This window comes from Drosophila mauritiana, chromosome 3R (assembly GCF_004382145.1).
Source record: "Drosophila mauritiana strain mau12 chromosome 3R, ASM438214v1, whole genome shotgun sequence".
NCBI classification, from domain to species: domain Eukaryota; kingdom Metazoa; phylum Arthropoda; class Insecta; order Diptera; family Drosophilidae; genus Drosophila; species Drosophila mauritiana.
In genome coordinates this window covers 26,120,343-26,140,038 of record NC_046670.1, presented here as the reverse complement: position 1 = coordinate 26,140,038, position 19,696 = coordinate 26,120,343, and the positions used below count along the sequence as shown (strand labels likewise).

The following is a 19,696-nucleotide window of genomic DNA, read 5'->3' as shown; positions in this document are numbered from 1 at the left end:
ATAAAAAAAAGAAACGTCTGTGCGCACGTGTTTAGTTTTCTGCAGTCCGGAGGCGCCAACAAAAGTTGCCTCTTCTTCCGAACACTCCTCCCCCTCCCTATGTATGTGCACCACCCACCCACATGTATGCTTCCGAGTCTTTGTTTGTCTTTAGAAAAAAACTTTTTAAATTGTGTTAAATATTCCATTAAACAGAAAGCTTTTTGTATGCAGTTGCAAACAAAAAAAGAAAGAAAAACTGTCAGTGGCAGCAATAGAAGCAGCAGCAGAATTGCGCGTGCCGCAGATAAGTTGCCACAGTTAAAGGATGTGCACTGGGAAAAAAATCTGTTAATCTCGAATATTACACCCAACACCTGTTGCTTTGTGTGGCAAATGCGCGTATCTTCAATGCTTCTAATTTGTAATAACTTTATAGTTATTTCCTTAATGTTATACACCTTTTTTCTCAGCATAAAGAAGGCGTGGCATCGAACGGACCCCACCCACAAATGCTGCCAATAAGCCAGGAATTTTTATTATAATTTTATGCTCAAATGCATGCCACTTTATTTTACAGAGCCACGCGTGGAAAAGGGAAACTTTTGCCAGCCATCAAGTTTATTGGGGGGCTTAGCCATTCCCGTTGTGGGGCATTAATTGAGCCGCCGGGCTTTTAAAATAATTGCAACATGCAAGACTACTTTCATGCCACGGAGTGTTTGATTCAGATATGTCCGTTGAAAAATGAATGTATGCCAACATTTCAGTGGAAATCGCACATCGCACAAATATTAATTTCAATATGGACGGCGAGGGAAAACAACACAATACTAGAGTGGTGCCTGCTACGTGTCCTAGATACTCCTAATTCGGATTTAATTTAATTAAATTTGCCACCAAATTTTATCTGCCTACTTAATATCATAATTTGTCAAAAAATTGGCATATATAATTAACATAAATAGGCTATAATTGGTTTGCGAATTTCCTTGCAAATTTATTGAGGCATAACAGTCGAAATGGAAAATGGGTATTTTTGACGTTTTTCGTCACTACTTGGCTCAAAATAGTCAGAAATCTATAAAAATAACTTTTTTGTGTATCTTTTGCCCCGAAGTAACATGGCATATCACTTTTTGACCGATTTTCTAAAATCCATATTTTGGCCATTTTCGAATTTTTTGTAAGGGGTACCATCATCATTTTTTGCAAAAATTGGCTCAAAAATTTTTTTTCAAAGTTTTAATTTGATTGGATGTGGAATTCGATTACGAGTCCAACAAGGTATGACAATCCATATTTCTGACAATATTTCTCAAGTTATGGCTGAAAAACGAATATTTTTGGTTGTTTATGCGAATTTATATGTCTCAAATGAAAATACAGCTTTCTTTTCTTTTGTAACCAATTTTTCTTTATTCATTACATTGTATTTGCCTATATATTTTATTCTGTAGTATGATTTTGTATTAATTATGATAAGCAGTGAAAAGTATGCAACATTCAATCAGCGTCTGGGGTAAGTCTCTACTACACGCCTATCGAAGTTCCAAACCCTGTAACGACGATTGGAGTGAGGCATATCGATATGCTTAAGGTAACAAAAGCAGTCTTAATTTACTAAATAGCAAATAAGTATATAAAATTAATAAATCTAACATATTCTTTTATTTTATTTAGCACTGTCACTAAATCTAAGCACCAAATCAAATTATATTCTCCCGCTGAAAGTGTGCTCTTCCTAAGAACCTTCCGCTTATTCAATTTTCTAGCTACTACCCTTCTATCTAGCATAAATACATTCTTAAAACCTATAATACCCTACGGTAGGGTACAACGCAACGCGATAGTGTGACCAGTTGTGCTTTGCGGCGTCATACCAAAGCAGGGGAAGAGGAAGCACAGAACACAGTAGGCAGCGCAGCAGAGAAAATGTATAATTTACATTAATTTAATTACAAATAGTTATTCGTGCCAGATCTCGATTCTCGTTATTCCGCAGCAGACCGCAGTGGGGGAAAACAGTTGAAAAGCACAGCGCGCACAAGTGAGTTCACCACCTGGTTTTCCGCGGATACTAAATCCCAGCCAGGCAGTTAGCGAGCGAGCGAAAAGTGGGTGAAAATGGCGTGGAAAATGGGAGGAAACCGGGCCGCAACGCTGGCGTTGCTCTTCGCCAGCAGTTTGCTGCTGCTGAGTGCGGCCAATGGCGCCGATTTGGACACGGAGTCGGACGACTTCGAGGACGGCTACGTGGAGGATGTGCAGGTGAGTGGGTCGGCGATGCGGTTCGTCAGATAAAAAACGAGAGAAAAAAGTACACGTCAGTGGAAGCTACTAGAAGAAAAGGAGAACGCGGTTGCTGAGGGGGTTGGGGAAGAGGGCTGGGGGGGTGGTGCGGCCGGCTTCTTAGCTTTATGACCCACAATTAGCATGTGAGTGTGTCTCACTTTTCCAGCAACAAATCCGAATGCGAGGGAAAATAAAACTGTTTACCCACAGACGAGGTCAAGCAGATAGCAACTCCCCACGGCAGCCCCAAGAAAACGCTAATCTGTTGCTCCACAGGTTACATCAGAGGTTTATTGAGCAGAGGGGCTCCATTTAACGTGCTTGTTTCTCTAGAAATTATGCCAGTCATTCATGTTTCTAGGGGAGTTAGTGCTACAGATGAGGTCAAGCTAATAGCAACCTAAGTTACAGAACATGTTATTAATTAGCTTTAACTAGTCCAGTGGCCCCTGGTGTAGCGCTCTCCAATTTAAACCCATGCTGGCCACCCATCTTTCTCTCCCTCTCTTTATCACTTTCCCCACTGACAACCGCGTGCTTCGGATTTTATGACACCTTATCTAATGTTTCAACATATGTTTTGCAGGAGGAGCCCGTCGCAATCGATGGTGATGAGAAGCTGGCCTACGAGAGCCCGGTGATTGATGCCAAGAAGTTCCACTTCGCGGATCACTTCGACGACGTGGAGGCGTCCAGGAAGCGGTGGGTGCTGTCGCAGGCCAAGAAGGACGACATCGCCGAGGAGATCTCCAAGTACGATGGCATCTGGAACTGGGAGTCGCCGCAGCGCATCGTTTGGGCTAACGACTTGGGTCTGGTGCTCAAGTCGAAGGCCAAGCATGCGGCCATAGCCGCCCCTCTCCGCCAGCCGTTCGAATTCAAGTCGGACAAGCCGCTGGTGGTGCAGTATGAGGTCACGTTGCAGGTTCGTCACCTAGCGAAACGCTCTGGGATTGCATCAGCCGCCGGGCAAATCCAATTAATACCCGCTTACTGACCCAATTCTCCTTCTCCCCCGGCTTATTCTCGTTCTTTTTTTAGGAGGGTCAGGAGTGCGGCGGCTCGTATCTGAAGCTTTTGTCCGCCGGAAAAGACACGGAGCAACTAAAAGCGGTAAGTGCGGGGGCCAATGCCCTCATAGATCACACTCGCCTGAACCCCAAAGAGCATAAATCGTAAACAACCCCCGAATCCGAATCTGTTTACTCGTAGTTCAATGACAAGACACCCTATACCATCATGTTTGGACCGGACAAGTGCGGCAACGATGTGAAAATGCACTTCATATTCCGGCACGTCAATCCAATTAATGGCACCATCACCGAGAAGCACTGCAACAAGCCAAAGTGAGTCCATTAAATGAGCACAACTCTTCGGCAGATGGGAAATCAGCAGCTCGTTCAAGCGTTATCGCTATCAATAGAATCACCACTCTAACCATCTTGCTTGAAAGCTTCCGAGCGTTGTATAGAAACAAATTTGGTGTTCGGCATTGCGCATACGTGTAAATTCTCCGAAATCACCTTTGCTCGCTTGTGTATTAGCTGCAATTTAGACCTTTATCACCCGTTTGGCTCATCGTCACCGATGGTGGACTATTGCCCCCATTGATGAGCTGAATTTCTGAAGAGACAGATAAACCGCCGTGTATTTATAATCCCATCGATGAATAATATTATTTTGTTCTTTGCTTTCAGGAACCGTTTGGAAGAGCCATTCAAGGACAAGCTACCCCATCTCTACCAGCTGGTGGTCCGTCCTGATAACAGCTTTGAGATTCGCGTTGACCACAAGATCATCAACGAAGGCTCCCTGCTGACCGATTTCAAGCCACCAGTCAACCCACCGGCGGAGATCGACGACCCCAATGACCATAAGCCCGAATCGTGGGATGAGCGAGAGAAGATCCCAGACCCCACTGCCCACAAGCCCGAGGATTGGGATGAGGATGCTCCACCCCAGTTGCCCGATACCGATGCCGTCATGCCCAATGGCTGGCTCGAGGATGAGCCCGACATGATTTTCGATCCAACTGCCACCAAACCAGAAGATTGGGATGCCGAAATCGATGGCGAGTGGGAGGCCCCATTGGTGGACAACCCAGTGTGCGAGAAGGCTCCCGGCTGTGGCAAGTGGAAGGCTCCGCTCATCCCCAATCCCAACTACAAGGGCAAGTGGCGTGCACCAATGATCGAGAACCCCAACTACCAGGGCAAGTGGGCCCCCAGGAAGATTGCCAACCCAGACTTCTTTGAGGATCTGAAGCCCTTCCAAATGACGCCAATCGTAAGTGCTATTTGCAAGGCTTTCGATGTATTTTTTGCTATAGCCAAACTAACTATATTTAGAGCGCTGTGGGTCTGGAGCTGTGGTCCATGTCCAGCGACATTCTCTTCGACAACCTGATCATCACGGACGACGTAGAGGTGGCCCGTGACTTTGCAGCCAACAGCTTTGACATCAAGCGTCGCTACATCGATCGTGAATCGGTAAGTTTGAACCCCTAACCTCTTCCGTTTTCCCTTCACAAAAATACACAGGGATTCGTAATCGAGAGACTTCTCTATCCAATTCGAAGAAAACCTTCTGGCACCGCCTAATGCGCCGCATGAACTACAAGCCCGGCTGGTGGGCCCTGTACTTCGTGTACCTGCTCATTCCGGCCAGTTGCTATGTCTTCTATCTCTACCGACGCGCCAAAGAGGTTGGCCACGGTCTTGTCTTTCGCTTTCAAGTTTAAATTAGAAGTGCCTACAGTACACCCACATGAACACCTCTCATATTTGCCCTGCACCCTGCACCTGTAATTGCTACTGCTATTCTTTGGCTTTCTCATTTCATAGGACTCATTCGTGAATAAGGTAGTCGAGCTAGCCAAGGCCAATCCCTCGATCTGGGGCGTTGGCCTGGTGGCCATTGTGGCGCTGGTTGCCCTCACCATCTACTGTAGATTTGGTACTGCTAAGAGTCAGGTAATGCTCGAGCTTTCACTTGAGATGTTCTTAAGGAATTTACTAATCCTGCCTTTCATATTAGGACTCGGCTGCCAAAAAGGCTGCTGCCGAGGCCAAGAAGTCCGACGATCCTCAGCCCGACGATGAGCCCGAGGCCGAGGAGGAGGAGAGCGACGAAAGGGCCGCTGGCGATACCAGCAAGGAGAGCACACCGCTGTCCGCTAGTCCCAAGAAGAACCAAAAGTCTGATTTAGATGATAACGAAGAGGAGTCCAAGGCGGCGGAGAACCGAGAGCCCGCACAGACTGAGGTGCGTTCAAAAATAGGTTTGCTTGTGTCCACCAGAACTAATCTCCATCTCATTCTATTTAGGAATCTAACACAAAAACACGCAAGCGTCAAGCGCGCAAGGAGTAAGCGGGCATCCCCACATGCCGAATCCGAAAACAAACACTGCAACTCTAAATTAAAACTTAATCCAATTCCAAAAGCAAGCGGTTGCGAAACAGCAACCGAGACAGCCGTCATCTCCCTCAAACTACACACACACACACACACACACACATACGCGTTTCGGTTTAGTCAACTCTGTACGTACTTTTGCCGTATTATCGTTGCATTTCTGTCGTGCTCGACCCTCTGTCGTCCCAATATCTCCTATACATATATAGCACCCTTACACAGAGCCAGCCGATGGCACCGCTTTATAGTGTTTAGTTGGAGTGCTGATCCTCCTTTTGATTTGTGTAAAAATGGCAAACACCAACTAGACAATTGAGGGAAACAAATCGACTACAACTGAAACTAAAGCAGCAAACAAAGCAAACAAAGAGGGAAATAAAGCAGAGAAATCTAATGGCAAGCATCTAGTTTAATATTATGTAATTTAAACGAAATTGAATAGTATGTTAGTTATACTCAAGTTTCCATTTTCATTTGTACCGATGAAAATTTACAGCGAAAAATAAAACTAAATGTCAAAACCAAAGCAACAGCCTTTGAATCCAACCAACTGCCAGCAGCTAAGCGAAAGGACTGAGCCAAGTCCTGGCGCACAGGTCCTGATTCCAACCCCAAAAAGGCGCCATGCCCACATTACCACATGGGTGTTAATTTAAATGTCAACCCCTGATGTTGGCATAGATCAGATTCGAATCGGATTTATTATGCTCGATGGTGCGTGGGGCGCCGCCGACCAGACCAGACCAGACACATTGCATTCGTGCGGTTTTGGGGCATTTGCCAAATGCCAAAATGTTTTCATTATTTGGCCGATTGTTCGATCTGGTATGAAATACATTTAACAATCATTTTGCGAGTCAAGAAAGAAGGAAACCCCCGCCAATACAATTCATTTTCAGCAACGATGCCATCATGTATTAGAGGCCTCCTTTTTGTCGCTCTGAATAATTCAATTCAATTTCCTAAGCTCATAAATATGCCAAATCAGACAGACAGTCCTCGTTAATGGAATTGTTATGACAACAGTAAGCCGACGACGATTTGCATTCGCCAAAAGGAGGAGTTGGGAAGTCTCAGTCATCACACACAGGCGGCCATTCGAAATTAGATTTATGCCCGCCAAACCAGATGCGAAACTCTTTCCTTCGATTGCCCAAAACTCCAAGGGCCATTCAATAAAAAGATTAAACGATTTGCCCGATGTCTGGCGGCCTCACTTAAAAGGATTAAAATTTTGCGGCTAGACTGCGCCGCATATTAATATAGAATGTATGTAAGGGATGCGCCAGCCGGGGATTCCCCATAATAATTCATGCATAGACAAAGGCTCCAAGGGTTGCCATTGCACCCGAATGAAAAAATGAAACCACAAACCTTCGTCTGCGTAAGAATTTTAATTTTAATAAAAATATTTTGACTTTCGTTTGTCAAAGGCTGCGACTTGCTGAACCCTCCGAGCACAATAAAACGTCGGAAATAGAACTGAGAATCCCCAATTTACAGGGCTTTTAAGTGTTGCCTCCTTTCCGAGTGAGCTGAGTTGGTTAAAAGTATTTATTCTGGCATGGGTCAGCAGTGGACACTCCTGGGAGTTCCCCAAGTTTGGGGGACTTTATTGCAGCTAGATGCTAATCGATGCGTAAGCAAAATAAAACGCCATATGTAAGGTTGTTGCAGTTAAGAGACCCCATTTCAACCCCATGCGAAAATGGAGTCTTGGGGTTGCCCCTGAGGGTTGCAATATTCCGCCGCATGAATGCGATGGGTCCCCCTCATTACGCGCTGTTTTGGCAAGTTCCGTGCAATTAAGCCGGACATTATCCGATCAAATCGCGAATGGCCCCCGGACATGAAGGTCTTCCCGAGAGCTAACCCCAGTAATTGTCGAGCATTGGCGGCTCGATTTCATCATAAAGATTACGTGCAGCAGATAAAAATTCATCAAAATTAATTGGATTTTCAATGTCTTGTCAATTCTGAGAGATTGGATATTTATTTGATTTTAATATTGCATTTATTGGTTCGATGCGGCGTTAATAGGATAATCCTGTGTCACGACTTAATCAATATTTAGAAAATGCTAAAACAAATAGCTTTTACATATATTCTTCTATTACAAATTTAATATATTTGGGATTTATGCAAAAAAAACTGCAATTAGGTAAATTTTTAATTTTAAGTCTTTTAAAAATATAAAATAACTTGAAAGAATCGTAAAATTTTCCATAATTACTGCATATTAATATAGTTTTTATGGATGTTCGCTTTTTCTTTAATTTATATGGCCATATTCATATGTGAACCATTAAGAAAGTATAAATCTGGATATATATGTCCAATGATAGCTTTTTGGTAAGTGAGTATTGAGATAAATGAAATATATCATTTCCTATATCATGATTAATTAATATTTATGTTGAGCCTATATTTTTACATTGGCTTTTACACAGGATATAAAAGCGTCATCTAGCCATACTCGACAGTACTAAGACATGCTACATTTACTTAAAATCTCCATGTAAATATACATGGAATATGCGAAGAATATTTCTACAATAAAGGTGACCATGACAACGTTTTCTAATATTATAAAGATTAAGGAACAATCAAAGCTTTATGTTTTAGTTTAAATATAAAAGATCTTTGTTATAGAGCCCAAGGACATCATTAAGAACATACAATTCATTATAGTTCTTAAAACAAAGGCAAAAATATTCTGGAAAAGTGGCAACAGTGTTCCAGAAAGGACCTATAAGTAGCAGTTGTTATGATTTACCTAAAGAAACAATTTCCCTAATCAACTGATTCCCTGGCGAATCGAACGGTCAAGAAAAATCACATTTGTATCCCTGTCACTTGGGCACGTTATGCTGGGTGTCCTATCTAAACAGGATTTGCGCATTAGACACCTTTTTGAATGCATTATCAGCAGGGTCCTGTCCCGCATGGCTATCGTCTTCGACTCCTTCGTCCTTCTTCGGTGGTCAGCCAATCATTAATATGCTCGACCAGCGACTCGGAAGTCGCTGTACGGTGGTGTAAAGACAATAAAATTTTATTGTAAATCGTTTATCTTCATTACGCGGCCAGCGTCAAAACTCTGCAAATAACCGCAGCTTGGAAACCGGTTGCCATCGTCATAAATGCGCCGTTGACCATCCAGCAGCGGGTTCAAGTGTCCACCCCATCGAGATCCGATTTTACAACCGATTCCGATCCCGATCCCGCTGCCGTTTCTTGACCAGACCCACCCATCCTGCTTAACCCATTGCAACCCCTGCAATGCCGCGGAGTGCAGGAATGACCCCTTCGCAATTATGGCTCCTTTGTGCGCCGCTTAGTTTGTCTTTTCATGGCCTTGTTCTTGAGATTAAGCTTTTGTTTTTCCATTTAACGCTTAATTTCGGCATTTCGATGCCCTAACGCGATTTCCGCTGACCCCTGGAATAAAAAGGAGCCGGATCGGTTACACAATATCCCATCCCATCCCAACGCTGATCCTTTGAGCAAACGCAACTGACCGCAACTAAGCAAACACTTGGCTTGACCAACGGGTTACGCTTCGATTCGCATTTGACTTACGACACAAGAAAATTTTAATTGCATTAGAAAAGCCTGCACCGGATTTTCCATTGTCCTCAGCCCGTCGAGTTGTTTGTTTTACCCAACTAGATCGCTTAACCTCTTCCCCTGTAAACTCCTGGCCATTGTCCGCTGGTCAGCTTTCAGATGCACTTTCCGGTCGGGAAAGTTAAGCGGATCGGTTTCAGTTCGAGTTCGGACCGCAGACCGCTGGTTCTTGGGTTCAGAGTTTCGATTCGATTTAGATTTGCATGTGGCTCGATTGGATCGCACGTTTTCGCTCATTTTTCGGCAATTTTCGTGAGCACTCCCAAAAACCCATTCAGCCAGAACTGAAACTCAATTTGCCGGGATCATCATTTCAAAGGTACGTGCGCTGCACGCTTTTCTCTCTGGCGAAGAAAACAAAGGAACTTTGTGCAATTGCAAGAACAAATTAGGAAGACACCAAAAGTGCACAAAGTCGATTGTTTAAATACCCTAAAAAAAACTACTTTCGAAATTACAAACTTTCGTTGTGAGGAAACAACAGCAATGAATTTATTTTAAGTGGTTTAAAAGTTAATCAAAACATAACTTTTTGAATGCAAATGTGCAGATACTTAGTAACAGTGTCTTGCAGATACTTCTACAATCTTTATTTCCATTATTCCCCTTTAAGGGCAATTTGCCTGGATGCCCAAGACGACGCTCCCCATTCTTTCAGGGCGATCCTGGCATCCTGCCTCCACACAATATTGCGTGACTTTACGTGGGCCCCTGAAATTGGCTTTGATCTGGCACTCATTAGTACTCGCAGTGCACTCATCGTCTGCTGGAGCAGGCTGTCCATGCAAACGAAATATTTATATTTATGCAATGTCTGCCGCCCAAAAAAATAAATTGCTCAATAAGTTCAGAGCCATGCCGACGCAGGGGGATCGGATCGGATCGTATTGGATTGGATGGGATCAGGTTGCACCAACGCATTTGTTGCCCAGGGAATCTCGACTAGGAGTGCCCACATCTTGGAGAGTGGGCGAAGCAGATGTGGAGCTCGTGAAATGGGTGTAGTGTGGGCATTGTCTTTGTAATATATATCTGGGAATATACCTGGCCCCACAGGAAGTGCCACTATAGAGATATAATTCATTTAGAATAAGTCTTTCTGTTTATTGCAGTGTTGCTGGGCAACCGGTAAACATTTCCACACCTGCGAAATCAGGCTTTTGGCATACACTCGAGTGAATACCCCAACTCGATACGGTTCAAATGCCAAATAGCCCAGCTCAAGAACCACCCGAAATTGCGCGCTTTTTCCCCGAGTTTCCTGCCCGTTTGTTGAGCGTTTTGAGCCAGGTTAAGACAAGACAGTCGGCCACTTGCAGTTGCAGTTGCGTTACACGGTCCGTCGACCTCAACGCTCCTAGTTCCCCTTTGAACCCCGCCCCTTCCACCGGCCGGGCGGAAAGAAAGCCAAAATGCATAAAAAGAAACACCTGATCAAAATTTCAAATTATTACAACGAAATGCGCTAAACATAAGGACATAGCTCGTGCTACGTGCAACCTACAGATGTCTATGCACCCTCTATGCTTTGGTCTAATGAGCACCGCTCCTCGGCATTCGATTCCCGATGTCGCAGTGCCGCCAGTGGATGTGGCGGTGGAAGTGGTAGTGCCACTTTGACCTGGACTGGCTGGCTCATAAGGAAAAACTTCGACTTGGCCGCTGTAATTACGCGATCGAGAAAGAGACGGCGCGTCCTAGCCAGCAGGACGGAGCGAGAGGGCTAGAAAATAAGAAAATTCATAGCTCATTTAGGGTTGGGGTCGCGGTCGGGGTCATTTCGACACAACAGTGAAAGAAAAAGTTGGAAAAAGTATTGTACTTTGATTAAGATTGTTTCTTACCAATATTTTTTGCTTATAATAATTTCATTTCATTACTCTAATACTATTTCATTTTTCGATCTTAATCTTAACTATTAAGTATTAACTATTAAAATATGATTGTAGTTGCTGTGGCATAGTCATAAAAATAATATATATGATGAGAAAAGAGTATTTGTATCCCAGGTTCCTAATCGTCTTATCAAGACATTCGAGTTGTTATGACAATAGGCTTAACTATCATTTCGGAATGTGGTTTCTCTCAGTACATCCTGCATATGCACCTGACACAGCCGACTCATTACATTTCGGTTGCCGTGGAGGAAGTGGAGGAAATGGCTTGTGGAAGCGCGTGCTCTTGGCCCATTCCCACTCCACGACCCAGAAAAGGAGGCCCAAAAGGTCGTCAGCCAGCAGAAGTCGGGCTGGAAGTCGAAGTTGAAGGCGCAGTCGAAAAACCCAAGGCAAAAGACACGGGGTCAGCGAAGCGCTGCAGCCGAGCAACTTGGGCATAATTTGGTCGCGCTCTGCTGATCGGTGGTGATCGTTGGTGGTGGTGATATAATGTGGATGGTGGTGCGGTGGCGGTGACGGTGGCAGTGGCTGAACTAACAGTTTTCCTCGAGAAGGACAACCCCCGATAGTGGCGATAGCAGGGAGTTTTCCTTTCGAGAATTGGGCGCCAAAAGACAACAGCAGCGCCAGTCAATGACACTCCACACGGATGTTTCCAGGACATATGTTGGCTCGTGCCAACATCAGCATAACAATTAAAATGAAAATATTCTAGGACAACAACTTTGGGCAATGTGGGCGCGCCAAACGGCGGCTGCTCCTATACTTTTCGACTCTAAGATAGGTGTAGTTTTTGGGCATTACTTTAAACTAGAACAGGGTGGTTTGCTGGGCGAGGGAGTTTTTGAGTTTTGAGCTCTCGACTTTGCCGGCTGCATTTAAGGGTTAGGACTTGCAGACCAACTGACGCGCGCCTGCGCACCCGCGTCTTGATCCTTGGACTATATGCATACGTGGTTCAGATACAGATAGCACTGAGTCATCGGGCGGCTCGTTTGTAACGGTCACGCACGCAAGGACCTTCTCATCTGGCCCACACATGGGTGGGTGTTTGCCTTTGTCCTTTCGGCCCTGTTCGGCCCTTTTCGAGCTTCACGCGGCGCAGCCCCTGGCGATCTGGTAATTCACCCATAAAACTGACCAACTGACTCCTGGCGGCCATGTGTGACTCGAAAAACAACAAGAGTGGAACTCTTGACTTTTGGTTTCACTTAGCGCGAAATGTTGCAATTATTAATTTCGGAAACAGGCCAGGACGTGCCGCACTTGGGCGGAATGGCAGGATCTATTGCTGGAATGGTTTCGTAGGCGTCGGCATATGGCTACCTTCTCAAGTGGAACCAGCTCGGTGGGAAGTTCCGCCCGCTGCACAAAGGACTCGGAAAGTTCGACTCCTTTGGGGTGGTCCTAGTTGACCACCAGTTGGGCGAGCTTGGGTTTGCAATGATCTGTTTCCTGGAACTCCAGCTGGGAGAATCACAAGTGGATTCAGGCATGGAAACAAAAATTGAAAACTATAAATGAATGATCTGAAATTAAGGAGATCGAAATAGAGTGACAATCTGTGGACAAACGGCTCAGTCTTTCGAGAACCATTACATTTAATTCGATCTAATGATTCTACGCAGGACTTCTAAAGAGGATCATCAATTTCATTGACATATATTGAGAAGATTTGTTCCAGTTAATGCTTGTTTATCGATTCGAATGCCTAAGGACAGAGCTAATGAACCCAGAGTTTCGAGGGCAACCACATCGCCTTACAATTTGTTGACATTTTCTTGGGCAGATTCACTGAAACCTGAACTTGATACACTGTTCGGGCTCTCTGCCCCCAAGATAACCATAATTTTCGTGTTCATCACAATATTCCCACATTAAAAGGGCACTTAATCCTTCCAGTAGCTGTCCGAGCAGCAGGAAGCTCACATCAATGGACACTTGAGGGGATTCCAGCTTTGGAGGCACGTAGCACACCATGTGCTCAGCACTCAAAAGTTGCCAAAAAGCGATCGAGTTACACCGCCACCGATCGTTCCACATACATGTTACCCTATAAGTAGGTCGCTCCGAGGGGGCATGTACTGTACACCATATACCATGCACCATATAGAACATCTTGGAGGTCCCTGTGTGGCTTCCTGCGAACAAAGACGAGGCGCAAAAATATTAAACTGCCATAAAACGATCGAGGCGAAAGGCGAGGGCGAACTGCACAAGTGCACATAAAAATCAAATTAATAGTCCATGTCAGAGCCAGAAACTGGCACTTTGTTTTGGTGCGAGCAGTGGGAAACCTGTGTGGAAAACAAAGGACGAACCTCTCGACAAACGCAATAAATTCGGGGCACAAAGGAGCGCAAAAATCCGTTGGTCCTATCAGCTAACTGCGATCTCTCACCTTTCAATTGTCAATTAGTTCAAGTGCACAGGATCGGTCCTTTGGGCAGGTAGCCGTGTACTCCTGATTTCTGCTTTATGGGTTGGCAGATCAATAAAATACGTTTATGGAGCGAGGGCGTTCCCACAGGAGCACTTTGTCCAGCACATGTTTTGGCCAACGTTTTTCGCTTTTCTTTTTCGCCAACTAAAAGGGGGGCGTTCGATCGGGGCTACTTTATCGCAGGACCTCAGCCATATGTTGGATTTGATGTCCTGCGTCCTGACTCTTCTAATCCCAGCAATTAAGCAGCGGGTGGAGGGGCGAGGAAGTAAAAGGAGCAAAACGCGATTAGATTGGCCTGCAAAGGAGTGAAAAATGTGAAAAACGCAGCGATTGTCACAGCAGAGTCCTGTTCGGAAAAAGGACACTCGTTGCGCGTGTGCCCGGGTCGAAACACAATGCAGTTAATTGCAAAGCCACCAAACTGAGAGCACTCCGCAGGATAGGCGCCAGCCAGGAGAACGCTTAATGAGCTCGGTGTCTGGATCGCCTGGATAGCTTGGATCGAGTCAGGATCTTCTGGCAGGATACCCCGCACCGAGCGCCGCGTGGGCCAGGCGCAGGTATTCCCTCCCGACCGTGCGAAATTGCAGCAGGATCGGAGTGCCAGTGGAAGAAGTGTCCTGCTGTCAATTTGACACGTTAGCCAAAGTCCTGCGCCGAAATCCTCCATAAAACCCGCGTCACCAGAGCTCGACCTCGACTTGTGTGGTGGCAAATCATAATCGGCTTGCCAACTCCTTCACACTCCTTCGCTGGGAATATGGCTCGAAAGTCAAACAGCCTTGGGGGAGCAAACAAATCCTTTACCCAAGCAAATAAATATTATTGAAGAAATATCGAAAAGTGTACATATAGCTGGGGAAACACGAACAAGTGGCTGGGACTCCTTTAATAACTCCCTGTGTTTTTTCTCATAATATTTTCGCCCAGTCTTTTTGTATTTGCCTGGCTTCTAGGAAATCCACCGACCACCAGTACTTCCCCACCAGCACAGAATAAAACCCATAAAAGGGCGGCAAAACCTCAGAAAATAAAAGGCGACTCAAGAACCTGTGTGCATTTATGATATATTTTGGTTGCCGAGCTCGCCGATGACGCAGTGCATTTGATTCTAAGACGCCGACAGTCGGCCCGTGTTTGTGTCCCTATAAATTTGTTGCCTCGGTCATCCTTCTGTCTCGTCCTTTGTCCTTCGCACGCCACTCGAGTCCGCAATTGTGTGCAATTGAACATTTTGATTTCCCGGGAGGTCCATCTATCTACCGATCGGCCAAGGATCGGGTAATGGCACCGACTCCAGCATGTTGCAATTTCATGGCTGTCGAGGTCCTTTTTTTGGCAGGTCCTTTAGTGGGCGGCACTTGCTTTATTTTCGCGTGTCACGAATTTTTACGATCTTATTCCTGCTAATGATCTTTTCAATTGTTGGGTGGCCTTATAGCTATTGGATAATGTTTGCGGTCGTAAATTGATGGATTCAGAGAAGCTATTTACGAAGGTATAGGGGGTTACACAGGTTCCCAGGATATAACAATTATATAGAACAAAATATCACGTCTTTCTTTTGTAACTAAAGAACACAACAAACTTTTATATAAAGCTCTTCTTTTGATTATTAATATAGGGATATAAACAGAAATTCGATACCCTACCCTTTTGGCAAACCGTTAGGCAGATGAACCCTTTCTGGCCCAGCAACCTTGAACCATAATTAAAAAGACACCAGATGTCCTCAAGTTTCAGGGCCAGATAGTCCTTAAGCCGAAGCGGATTCGATCTGATCGTCAATTAGAATGCACTTGAGCAAATCGGCCATGAAATTGGAGCAGCCACGCTGACAGCTTCCAAATCAATGAGCACACTAGCACCACATATATATAGAATATACCATATACCATATATATACCATGCCATATAGGATCGCACAAATTGCTCAATCAACACCACATGCCAAGGATCCCGAGATGGAGAGCCAAAAAACGGAGGAGACGGATGAAAACATGCATATATCACCGAGGACAAGAATGTCGACGACATATGGCCGGGTTTCCAGAGGTTGACCACTTCAAGGATTCCGCGCCGGCGACTCGGATTTCCAGAACCGCTCGTAACTCTCCTCTCTTATTTTCTGGGTGCCCGTAATAAACACATAGCCGTAAACAAATCGGAGCGGCAGCGCCAAAAAGGATCTAATGAAAACCGATCGCCGCTACCGTTATCCTGCCAGATTTGTGAGTCTTCATCTGTGTCCTGTGTTTTGATAAGATCTCAAGTAACCCCTGGCTGGCTACTCATTAGCAGCGTACAGTGAATTGTCTTCGACTTTGGGTCAAAAGTCGCGACTTCGCAGGATCAGCGGCAATTTATTGAGTCCTAGAGCCGGCGATCGGGTTTTGTTTATGCCGCCGTTGTCCTGCAACATTGTCCACATGTGTTTGAGACTTTTATTTACATGCCAATGAAATGAAAACATTCCCAAGACGTCGGTCCATCTGAGCTCTGATTCTCCAATGTTTATGTCTGCTGTCCGAGGTCAGTAAATTGAGATTGGATATTTTTAAATAATTGGTAAGACAAGCAAAAAAGGTCCATAATGATTATTTGAAAAAAGAGATTTCATCTCTTCTCCTTTGTTTGAAATCTCAAACTGGACGTTATAAAAAATGCATATTTAATTTACAAATGCATTGGCTCGGACCTTAAGCACACGGATCAGCTCATATAAAAATCAGTTTCTTGTGTTTACTGTCCGAGGTCCAAAGGAGGGACTCCAGCAGCCCTTTTACCAATTTTCCCAGGCCAACGAGGGATCCCAATATCACACATTCCCCAGGCCCCTTTGTTTGGTCATTTACATTGGAACGCCTGCGCAGTGGAGAAGAATGGAAAATTGTTTGGTAATCTGTGAAAAAGCCAAACCCCCATAAAAACCACAAGATCCTCAACTCGTTTTCTTCGCGTTTGAATACAAAACTCGTTATTGGGTCTTTGACGTTTGGAAGTGCGCAGTGCGCATAGAGAAGAAAAGGCTTCATCATCACGACCTCGATGGATCCTGGGCATCCACATCCACAACCACACATTCACGTCCACGTGCAGGTCTCGCTTCGATCTTAGGCCTCCTCGGGCTACTGGGAGATGGGTCTTCCATGTGATTCCGAGTCCACCCCCTCCAGAGGCCGCAGAGATTACGATTACCCCTCCTGGTACCTGTCCTCAACCTGTTTGCTTGGCATTTATCATTTTTCCTTTGCCCATCCTTCTGCTCTCGGGTTTGTTTTTCCCATTTCCTTGCGGCAGGAAATCTCAGCAGGTCTTCTTATATGAGGGCCCGATTCCAGTTGGACTTTCCCCTCCGTCAAACAGGTTCTATTGTTCAGCTCAGACCCTATGTGCCTATATGCCTCCTACCTGTATGTATTGGATTTTCCTCTGTGCCCCGAGATTCTCAGCTCTACTTCTAGCTCACTCCATCCATACCTGTTGTTCCTCGGGAAGGGGGAAAATTATATGTTTTGATTCCGCAACGGAAAAACTGAGCTGGAGCGTTGGATGTGAGATGGAAGGGATTCGATGGAAACACTCCACAGATCGCAGACAAACAGTCCGATTTTAATGACACACTAAAACGCAATCGTCTAATTTTTAGAGTGTAACCTCTTCAGAACTCATTTGATCGAAGGGTTACTAGGATTCTCACGATCATCTCGGGGGTCATTCAACCAATTTGTGGCAGGATCCTTCACTCCCTGATTGCCCTCACTTAATTGCTGTTTCATAACGCAGCGATTTATGCATCGCCCATTAGATACATATACCCGAAAAATAAAAAAATAATTTCACGGCTTGTTAGTTGAGGTTGTGGGCGTGTGCTCACTGTTTGATTTCTATCTAAAGATAGGATAGATACATATGTGTATATATACACATCTATATGGTGGCGAATCAATTGGTTACCGTTATGGATCGAAAGTCCTTTGATGATATTATCATTAGAATGACTTTCCAAGTCGGCGTGTTTCATGTGCATCTTGGCTCCTGGCAAAACGGTTTATTAATGATCTCCTGGCGGAATCCGCATCCACCTCAAAGCATTGTGACACCATCACTCCTGCGGTTCGAGGACATTGGCAATGTCGAGGATTTGTTTGCAGCCAGTTGCCTTCGCTCATTTACAACTCATTTCTTTGGGACTCTGGCCAAAGGCAATTAGCATGCCCCAATGAGATGGCAAAAGTAGATACATTCTTTGGTTTTTGCATCACCTCGGCCGTATCTGATCTGTGGTTGAACCCACAAAGCCATCAAATGGACCGACTCTTGCTTGTTGGGCAAAAAAATTGATTTAATATTTCAAATCATTATCGCAATGTAAATGTTTCCAAAGCAGCCAAAAAATCCTTATCTTATCGGGTTTAAAGCAGTATATCAATTCCTCTGTAATGTTGTTGAAATTCCCTTAAATAACACATATAGAAAATAAAATCCTTATAGACAATAGCGATTCCTAGCTCTTAACACGCTGTTCAAACAATCGAGGTAATTTACATTCGAGTCAAAATTCGGGCGATCCAATATCCTTTGGATTTTAGCGGCAGAGTGTGAAAAACTATTATGCATTTCCCCATATATCTATGCCGCCGAAGGATCTTCCAAAGGATCCGCACGAGCGTAAGTCCTGCGAGACAATAAAACTGAACTGATCAAAAAACAATAAACTCTTCAGGACTCTTCAGGCAAAACATTACGCAAGTCCAGCTACTGTTTCAAGTTCCTCGGAAAAAATCATAAAAACTTCCGGTGCAAGGGAAACACTTGTGCAAAAAACAAAAACCAAACCCCGAACTAGAAGACCTACATAGAGCTATTGGATGAGTGCGGGCTTCCAGGAAGTTGAACAATTTGTACATAATTTGCATATGAGCCGAACCTGTCCAGGGATGAGCACGAGGACTAAGGGCGGCAACTGTTTGACGACAGATTGCTCAATGGATCGATCTATCCACCTATCTACATGTGTATACCCGATATTCAAGACTAGTTGGCATCTGCCAGCTCGCATTTTGCTCAACAAAAACTGGATGATCTCATATGGGAACAAAGCCATTTCGCACATTTACTTCCGACTCAATAGACATTGGAATATTGGTCCTGCATGTGTGGCCGGGTTCGGCAGATCCATCCGAGATATGCTGAAAAACGATCTAACTCCTAACTAGCTCTTAGCCGAACTGCAACTGAACAACCTGTAGTTGCCTTTGTGGACGGATAGTTAATCAATTTACAATGGGACCCGGCCAGCAGGACATGGATTTGGCTGCAGGATAAGCCTGCTTTAACTTGAAAATATTGCTGGCAAAGCATCGAGAGAATAACTAACTTGGCCGCTGTTTTGTTTGGTTTTGTTTGGCTTTCCCTAATGAATATTCCCCGTCTCTGTGTGGGTGGAATATTGTTTCAGCCCATGCACATGCAAATTCTGGAAATGGGAAATAGTAAATGGAAATGGAAATGGAAATATAAGGCCTAAGCCGACCTAACTCACGATGTGAGTCTGCAGATACCGACTACGAAATGCGCACACACTGTTAGGAGTTATTGGCTTTGGTCCTGCGGCCAAACTATGAACAGAAATGAACAGCAGTGCGGCAAATCCTTTTCTTGAAAGATCGTTTCAAAAATCCTTTCACAGTAAAATGTTTTCCCGAGCCAGGAAAAAGAGCGCCAAAAAGTGTCTTTGTCCTAGGCCGTTTTGCTCTACCCCAGATAACAGAATTCAGAAAACAGAAAACTAGAAAATACAAAAAAATCCATGCAACGAGGATGGATAGGAGCTGGAGTTACTCAGATATTATCTGGCTGGACCTCAAGTGGGTTGGAAAACTCGGGTCAGTCAGCTGACTGGCAGGGAAAATAAATAGAACTAAATGAAATCCTTTGCCGCATGTCTTCCCTTCGCTTTTCCTCTTTGTTGACAGTCCCGTTCATTGATGCGTTTATCATCTGGCAGATCCGAAACTTCAGATAGACGT

General features: G+C 44.7%; 3 protein-coding genes across 4 annotated transcripts in view; 2 read left to right on the top strand and 1 right to left on the bottom strand.

The window, feature by feature from the left end:
• LOC117145379 (uncharacterized protein C2orf42 homolog) overlaps positions 1-1,759 on the top strand; it is a 171,806-nt gene extending 170,047 nt beyond the window's left edge. Inside the window, exon 5 of the mRNA XM_033311009.1 lies at positions 560-1,759. The gene's annotated coding sequence lies outside the window, so the exon portion shown is untranslated. The remainder of the gene's footprint in view (positions 1-559) is intronic.
• Positions 1-19,696, bottom strand: part of LOC117145706 — a 91,266-nt gene that overhangs the window by 26,826 nt on the left and 44,744 nt on the right.
• Positions 1,865-6,084, top strand: LOC117145380 (calnexin). Of its 2 annotated transcripts, none has more exons than XM_033311012.1 (9): positions 1,865-2,250; positions 2,861-3,199; positions 3,316-3,387; positions 3,487-3,620; positions 3,972-4,560; positions 4,623-4,763; positions 5,118-5,246; positions 5,311-5,538; positions 5,601-6,084. In XM_033311012.1, the coding sequence occupies exons 1-9, from the start codon at positions 2,107-2,109 to the stop codon at positions 5,643-5,645; spliced, it is 1,821 nt and encodes a 606-aa protein (XP_033166903.1). In that variant the 5' UTR covers positions 1,865-2,106; the 3' UTR covers positions 5,646-6,084. The 2 variants fall into 2 exon arrangements, with proteins under 2 accessions (XP_033166903.1, XP_033166904.1); XM_033311013.1 differs by lacking the exon at positions 5,118-5,246 and adding an exon at positions 4,853-4,978 and having other exon boundaries at positions 1,891-2,250.